This window comes from Neovison vison, chromosome 2, assembly GCF_020171115.1.
Source record: "Neovison vison isolate M4711 chromosome 2, ASM_NN_V1, whole genome shotgun sequence".
Lineage (NCBI taxonomy): Eukaryota > Metazoa > Chordata > Mammalia > Carnivora > Mustelidae > Neogale > Neogale vison.
In genome coordinates this window covers 221,449,261-221,458,270 of record NC_058092.1, presented here as the reverse complement: position 1 = coordinate 221,458,270, position 9,010 = coordinate 221,449,261, and the positions used below count along the sequence as shown (strand labels likewise).

Here is a 9,010-nt window from a genome sequence, read left to right as displayed (position 1 = left end):
TACTTTCATGAAAGGTAAAGTAAAATTTGATCAGTAGAATACAGCCTAATGAATAATTCCTATTACCCTGCTTTAGGAAAGTAAATATTTAAAGCATGGCATTTGAAGTGTTTTTACTTTATAAATGTAAATTAATATATTTAATAGATTGTATCATAGAGTTTTGTAACTTTGTTATGCAACTTTAAGTATTTAAATGTTTCCCATTATGTTCAATGCATTTTTTTGAGAATGATAAATTATAAGCATGTGTATACATTTCTAAAAGTCCTCTTTGTCCAACTCATCCTTCCAGGTAAAAATAAATGAATATCCAAATAATGCAATCCTGAAACTCATATTGGCAGTTCTACTTTGGTTTTTATCTTGACTGTTTTTTGCTTGAGATAATTCATATAAAATAGTTTGACAGTTTCTCAAAATAATGATTTTAGGGTAGTATTACCATCTTTTTTTTTTTTTTTTTTTTTTAAGTAATCTCTACCCCAACATGAGGCTCAGACTCACAACCCTGAGATCAAGAATTGCAAGTTCCTCCAAATGAGAAAGCCAGGTGCCCTCAGTATTACCATCTTAACAATCTTACATGATTGAATCCATAAATATAGGTTATCTGGATAGCTTTTTATTTATTTAGGTCTTAATTTATTTCAACAATGTTTTATAGTTTTTGGTATATAAGAATAATACTTCTCTTGTTAAATTTATTCCTAAGTATATTAATATTTTTTATTCTATTGTAAAAGCAATTGTTTCCTAATTTCACTTCATATCATTCATTGCTAGTGCACAGAACTAGAACTGAATACTGTACATTGATCTTATACCCAACAACCCTGCTGAATTCATTTATTAGTTGACAGTTGGTTTTTTGTTTTTTTATAGATTCATTCAGATTTCCTGTATATAGATCATGTCATCTGGGAATAGAGATAGTTTTACTTCTTCCTCTCCCACTTAGATGCCTTTTATGTCATTTTCTTGTCAAAATGCTTTGGTATCTTGACTGCGTTTACAGCTCAATCTTTCCAACTTGAAAAAATTTTTAAAAGCAGATGTTGCAGTCATGACATTACAAACCCCAACTTACCTACTTTAAGATATATAAAAGCAAACTGGTCAAAAGTCTGTACTTTCAGCTCCTTAAACCCCAAACTAGGTACACATATCATTAAAAGATTAAATACTGAAACTATAGTCACATGAAAAGATTATACTAAAAAATCAGAAGCACATGAGCTATAAATCTTCTAATTTTCTTAACCATCTGCAAGTAAGATTAAATACTTTTTCTGGCTTACAGTTATAGAACATTACTTTATTACCAGAAAAAAAGATCCATAGAGAATAAATCTGGCATCTCAATTATTTTTACTTTTAAAGCATGCATATAGGTAGTGACCTTCCTTAGAAAAATCTACCACTCTGTTCTACTCTAGTGTTCATAACTCATAACTTATGATCTGACAGTATCCAGTTTCAAGCCACTCATTTAAAAATGTAGTTATTTACTGAATAACTAAATTCACAGTATTTGAAAAATTTTAAAAACCAATATAAGACTTCAGGCATTCCTTTGAGGTTCAAACATAGCCTTCTTATGAAAGCCCTTTTAACTTAACTCAGTCTTATTTTTAAGTTAGGGAAACCTTAAAAATTTAATAATGAATTATATAATTCATGTATAATTTAAAGCACCAGGGTATAAAGCCAAATATATAAAGGTTATCCAATTTTCCATTTGTAGCTTCAAGACTGAACTTAATTTTTTTCAGAGAGGCAGAGAGGCAGGCAGAAAGAGAGAGAAAGGTAAGCAGGCTCCCTGCTGAGCAGAGAGCCGGATGCGGGGCTCGATCCCAAGACCTTGGGATCATAACCTGAGCTGAAGGCAGAGGCTTTAACCCACTGAGCCACCCAGGTGCCCCTGAACTTAATTTTTGTCTGCAAAAATACCAGCTAGAGGGTATAGTTTACCCCCCTAGAGAAATACATGTAAATTAAATTAAAGACAATACCCAGTAGTTGTTACCTCTTTAACAAGGTGATTAACAGACTGCTGCCCACCTCCAGAACCCCACACACTGTCTTTGCGCTTTCCACCTTTAGACATACTCAGGAGTACAGTAGCCTTGTCCAGAGCAGCTCTACCAAAAAAAAAAATATATAACAACAATAAATAACTTTGACAACTTGGACATGATTGAGGCTGACCTAAAAGCTTTCACGTAACCTAAAATAAACCTAAAATTCAAAAGTCTTTTTAAAAAACTACTTTTTAAAATAAAAAGTTGGGAGCAAAAAAAAAAGAAAATTTGCTTTTCATGTTAATATTCTCATACTCTTATTTTCTTTTCTAGTCAACAAAAATCTAACCTTATTACAAAATAAATCATCTAACTGAAGAGAAACATTTTGCATAAAACTTAACCTCTATAGATCTATGCATTCCCACCAGGGAAACCACTCCACTCTGATCTAAGTAGTCCTAGGAAAATTAACACCTACACCTGAGAAAACCTAACACATGGCTAAGACCAAATCGAAGTTTCCAGAAAGTTATAAAAATCATACAGGATGACTCCCAAATATTACATTTAGCTTAAAATTAATTATACCAAAGAACAAGAGTAAAAAACATTATTTCCTAATATTGCTGTAGCAGATAAATATAAAATAAAATTGAAAATGGGCTCCTTTGTTAATACTGTCCATTTTACTAGAGTATTAAATAGTTACAGAATGCAATTCCTGAATGAAAACTTGGGCAGACCTTAAACATTCTCAGTCCAATCCCTCCGTTTTATAAATAAGGAAACTGAGGCCCAGAGAAGAGTGGTGTGACATAAAGGTAGCTAAATGGTTTAGCTAAAATCCCCAACTTCTACATTATAGTACTGTCCTCTTCCTGTTATAGCTGTCAACAATCTCAATTTAGTTTTAGCAGCAGAGAATACACACAAATGACAGAGATCTGCAATGTCTGAGTAATTCAAATGTCATTTCAATAAAATCCTGCAGAATTTTCCCCTTTCAAAATTCTAAGTAGAAAAATTAATTTACTTACCTAGCCTGTACACAATCTACAGTTCCTTTGTAACTATCAATATAGGTATTACATAAAATTCCATCTCCAACAGCTCTAGCAATAAACTGGCCCACCAACTACAATAAGAAAAAAAAATCTATATAAAAAAATCTAAAATGAACCTTTACAGGACACAATTTCTAAACACATAAATGATGAAGAATGGCTGAACTACACAGTCAATATCTAAGATATATAGAAATATTCAAAGACATCTACTTAGCGCCTGCTAGTTATGCTCAGCATACACTCCCACATCTTACCCTTCAAGATGAGTACTATGGGCAGGGGCACATTGCTCCATTCTAATCCCCCAACACCTTTGCACACTGCCTGAAAACAGTGTATCATCAAAATTACTTGTTAAGCCAATGGCCTAAATTCAAGAGAACAAACCAAAAAAATGGGACTAGGTGTTCTCAAAAACTGATTAAAAGAATTTATTATATGGTGAAAACTTTGTGTAGAAATTTCTGTCTGAAAGTATTTCATAGCATTACTTAGTTTTGTTGTTGTTACTGTTAAAGCAGGCTCCACACTCAATGTGGGGCCCTGAACTCATGACCCTGAGACCAAGAGTCTTATGCTCCACAGACGGAACCAGCAAAGTACTCCTTTTCATAGCATTATTTCTTAAAAAATTGGAAACGACTTTAGTGTCCAAGAATAAAGGATAGATACGTAAGATGGTACATTATATGGCCATTAGGAAATGCGTTTACATTTTATGGCTTTAAGAAAAATCAAGTTTATAAATTAGAATATACAATGTAATTCATTAAAATGCAAGGATATAAAAAAAAATACATTGATATATACCCATAGAAAGTAAAAGAGATTTAATACCAAAATGTTAAAAGTGGTTATTTTTGCCGGCCTTGCTTCCTTTTGACCTTTATTTTTCAAAAATGCCATAATATGTATTTAAGTAATCATTTCTTAAATATAAGAGTACTGCTACAAAAAGGAAAAAAAGTCCACGTCTGAATCATTGCTCAATACCTTATAAAGACTATCTGTCAAAGAAAAGTGTAACAGAGAAAGCATTTAGAAATTAAACTACCTATACTCTATTCCTAAATTAACATTTAAGTAAAGTGCTCCTACCTTGATTTAAAAGTTGTTTAAGTAAATACCAACGATTTCACACATTTTCAATTTCAAACCAGAAAGTCACATTATAGTATCAGCATGTATTAAATCTAATAAAAGTATAAGACTTTGAGGACAAAATCTAAACAGAAACATAAATCATTAATTTTCTAATTGTTTACCCACAAAACTACAAAAGGGAACAGAAAACATCAGTTAAGCCAATTCAATCTTCAATTACAACAATCTACATATTCTTAAAATCCCAGCTCATATAACAGCTTAACCACATGTAACAGAAAATATACAGACAGCAAAAACAAAATGACCTATAAACTATACAGAGCATGGGTGGAAAGTGGGATATAAAATTACAGTATGATGAAAACTACATTTGAAAAAGAAAAAGAAAAGAACAGCTAGACAAAAATACACTAAAATGTCAGAGGGTTATTTTTGTGTGGTAAAAATATGGGCCATTTTGTCCTCTTTATCTACTAAAACTTCCTAGGAGCATGTATTATGTCTATAATTGGAAGTGTAGTGGGGTAGAGAATGAATAAAAAGAAGAGTCATACAAACCTGTGGTGCTCTAGGAGTATCCAATGCCAATTCAGGTAGATCCTTCAACAATTTGTCAAATGATTTTTCTACATCATTTGTGCTCATTACTGTCCCACAAAGGTCAGAAAGAAGCTTAGATGTCATTTCTCTATGACTAGCCTTTCCCTCCAATGCCAAGGACACTGCCAACACTGGTACTCCACTTTTCATTTCACCAAGATTTAAATCTCTCAGCATTTCCTATTAAAAACAAAAAAACAAAAAACTAAAAAGTGTATGTCACTGCCTTTAATTCAATATAACTTTAGTTTCAAAAATTCAACATTTTATCCATATATCCTTACCTTTTTCCCCTTTGGAAATAGTAAGATAAGCAGTCAAATTTTGTAGGCTAGAATAAACACATCTTTCTGTGCATATAGAATTAGATATTGATCAACTCTGTCAACTCTGTCAAGCTTTTACTATCTCATCACTGAACGAAGACTGTGAATTACACTTAAAACATTAAACTACACATTGCAAATAAGTTTGTTGTTAGGAACTAATTAACCCTGCATCTTATAATTTTTTAAATTTTTTCTATTTAAGTAATCTCTATACCCAACATGGGACTCAAACCGAGGACCCCAAGATCAAGAGTCACGTACCCTTCCAACTGAGCCTATCAGATGTTCCTAATTTCCAGGAATATTCGTCTATGAATATTTTTGGTGAGATTCATTTTACATTATCATAAATTGTTTATACTCTACTTTCACTGAGTTTTCTCTTCCCACCATAGTTTATACTGTTCATATAAAGTTTAAAAGGAGATCTTAAACTACTGTTTTTAAGTGGAATTATTTCTTTAAATGCTGGGATTAAGTTGAAATTTCCTATTAAAAATATAATAGCAGCTGTTAATGCTTACTAACTACTGTATATAATGTAGCAAGCCTTATAACAGCCACTTTAGTTTTTATTATCTTATTTAAGACTCAACCCTTTCAGGGAGGTATTGTCATCATACCCAAAGCAAAATTAAGTATTTAATGAGGACGTTAACTGGAGTGGCCAAGTTAAAAGTGAAATAGTCAGTTGACCCTACAAGCTAACTTCTAACTCAGTTACTTAGAGAACCTTTCTTTTTACTTACAGGATGCCAGGTTTAAATACTCAGGGTACTTAAACCATGTTATACTAGTAAAAGGGTGCCAAACTATTTTCAAAGCCACCTAACCTGGTGTCTTTGTTAGCAGTCTCTTCCCACTGAATTTCTTCTTTCCTGGACAGTGCTTGAACAACTCATTGCTTTTATTTATTATTTTTAAGGAAGATTTATTTATTTGACAGAGACACAGCGAGAGAGGGAACACAGGCAGGGGGAGTGGGAGAGGGAGAAGCAGGCTTCCCACCAAGTAAGGAGCCCCACGTGGGGCTCATGACCTGAGCCCAAGGCAGACACTTAACAACTGTGCCACCCAGACGCCCCTAACTCACTGCTTTTAAAGAAGATACTTCTCTCTGGAAAACTCTTCAACCATCTTGCCCTGTCAAGCTTCTAACCATTCTTACATAACTCAGAATCATCTTTTCTATTACTCTCTATTTTATGTTTCCCTAACACTCTGCTTATAGTACTACTCAGTTAATAAATACATAATATACGTCTAGTCCCATGCTAGGTAGATATGATTTTAATAGTCTACCCTTACAGGACTGAAGCTCTTCCTCTACAACAGAAGGCTTCACGTTATATATATCACTTCCCTGACTAAGCTTCATAAAGGAATCACCTATTACAAATTCCTTCACATGGTATGCACTCAACAAATATTTGTTTTATATTTAAGTCCTACAAATCTAAGTATATCAGACCTCATGGTATCAGACAAACCAAGAAAGCCAGTCTGAAGTATAAGAGTCTAAATGTAAAAGCCTTTTAAAGAGTTGCAATTTTAAAAAAAGAGAAAGATTCTTTTTGGTTCTCTTGGTTTCTGTATACATTCTTATTCAAATCTTTATATCCGTGTTCTCTTTCTTGGACATAACACCAAGATAAATTTTATCTTAATCCTGAGCATGGAAATAAACGTCAAAAAAACAGAACTAAATCAGACATTTTTTCACCAAGATCCCTGAAGAGGTTTGAGAAAATCCATAGGTGCTAAAAACTATTATAATTTTATATAATTTAATTTAAAAATGTATAATTACAAAAATTATTAAAATATTACTGTGCCATTTTTCAGAGAAAGAAATGGCATATAGTCCTCATCACATCCCAAATAGGAAAGAACTAATCTGTATTAAGGAAATTTTACTCCATGTCTTAGAAATTCATTTATACCAAAGAAAATGCTTAAACTTAATTCAGTGATCCAAGATCATTTTGGATCTGATGTTCTGCTTTTTAACAGTGTTTTCTTTCCTGTATTAAATAAATCATACTTGTAATTTTAAACCTACCGCAACTTCATTAGTATCTCCATGCTCAAAATATTCCTGTATGATTGGTGTTAAAGTCTTCTCAAATGCTGTTTCATCCAAAGGCAAAACTACAGTTTCATAAACACAGTTCTCCTAGAAGGGAAAGGAGGTGAAGAATTTATAGATTAATGAACAAAATATTCATATAAACTGAATTTTTTTTTCTTTTTTTTTAGAGAGTAAGCAAGCACGGTGTGGGGAGAGGGGAGGAGGGGCAGAGAGGGGCAGAGAGAGGAATCTTAAGTAGGCTCCATGCCCAGAAGACCCTGATGTAGGCCTGATCTCATAACCGTGAGATCATGACCTGAGCCGAAATCAAGAGTTGGACATTTAACTGACTAAGCCACCCAGGCGCCCCTAAAATTCTGTATTTTTAATTTTATATTCTGACTTAAAATTTAAATATAAATTACATATTTTTATATTCCAACTTAAAAATTAACTATAAAATATAATTTTATGTTTTTAATTTTGTATTCTGACTTTATACTCCAACCAATTTTTTTTTTTTAAGATTTTATTATCTATTTGACAGAGAGAGAGATCACAAGTAGGCAGAGAGGCAGACAGAGAGAGAGGGGGAAGCAGGCTCCCTGCTGAGCAGAGAGCCTGATGTGGGGCTCGATCCCACGACCTTGGGATCATGACCCACTGAGCCACCCAGGTGCCCCTCCAACCAATTTTTTATTCCACCCTCATTCAGGGCAAAAAAAGATATGTTACATGTTTTGATCACTGATACTAAAACAGAATCTATGTCACTCTTCTTTTACAAGTTTGAATAAACTAATAACAGAGATTAGAACCATTAACCACAACAAATATGACTTGCTCCCAAACTCTGATATTTTGTTAATTTTTTATCTCTCTCACAAAACCAATCCTTCATTGACCAAAAAGCTTTAACATGGCTTCCTATAGGTCATACCTAGTATTCTCATTAAAACCTCACTTTAAAAAAAAAAAAAAAATGGACGGTGGTACCTGGGTGATCAGTCGGTTGTGTGTGTCTACCTTCAGCTCCGGTTGTGATCTCATGACCTCGGGGTCCTCGGAATCAAACCCCGCATCTGGCTCCCTGCTCAATGGAGATATGGCTTCTCCCTCTCAATTTGTTCCCCCCATCCCCCTGCTTGTGTTCTCTCTCAAAGTACTGATAAAAAATAAAATTTAAAAAATGGACTTCATGATTAGTATGGTAACAGAAGTCCTTATATAGTAAGAATCAATGTCATAGTGACTAAAAAATTCTGAGAGGGTGCCTGGGTGGCTCAGTTGGTTAAGCATCTGCCTTTCAGCTCAGGTCATGATCCCAGCCAGGGTCCTGGGATCGAGTCCCACATCAGGCAATAAGCCTGCTTCTCCCTCTCTCCTCCCCACTCATGTTCTCTCTCTTACTCTCAAGTAAATAAATAAAAGTATTTTTTAAAAATTTTAAAAAAATAAATTACAAAATCTCTAAAGAAAAGCAATATTCGGGACGCCTGGGTGGCGCAGTTGGTTGGACGACTGCCTTCGGCTCAGGGCGTGATCCTGGAGTCCCGGGATCGAGTCCCACATCAGGCTCCCAGCTCCATGGGGAGTCTGCTTCGCTCTCTGACCTTCTCCTCGCTCATGCTCTCTCTCACTGTCTCTCTCAAATAAATAAATAAAATCTTTAAAAAAAAAAAAAAAAAAAGCATAAGCTTTAAAAAAAAAAAAAGAAAAGCAATATTCAACTAAAATTTCAAAAATGGAAGATTACTCTCAATTTTCTATCCCTTTGTCCTCTGCAAAAACAACCAGAAGGGGTTATAT

At 33.8% G+C, this 9,010-nt stretch overlaps 1 protein-coding gene across 1 annotated transcript in view; it reads right to left on the bottom strand.

Moving 5' to 3' along the window:
• PDCD4 (programmed cell death 4) overlaps positions 1-9,010 on the bottom strand; it is a 29,803-nt gene that overhangs the window by 6,197 nt on the left and 14,596 nt on the right. Inside the window, exons 5-8 of the mRNA XM_044240493.1 lie at positions 7,193-7,306; positions 4,760-4,981; positions 3,065-3,162; positions 2,030-2,144 (exon numbers count right to left, since the gene is read on the bottom strand). Coding sequence (XP_044096428.1) covers positions 2,030-2,144; positions 3,065-3,162; positions 4,760-4,981; positions 7,193-7,306 — 549 coding nt within the window. The remainder of the gene's footprint in view (positions 1-2,029; positions 2,145-3,064; positions 3,163-4,759; positions 4,982-7,192; positions 7,307-9,010) is intronic.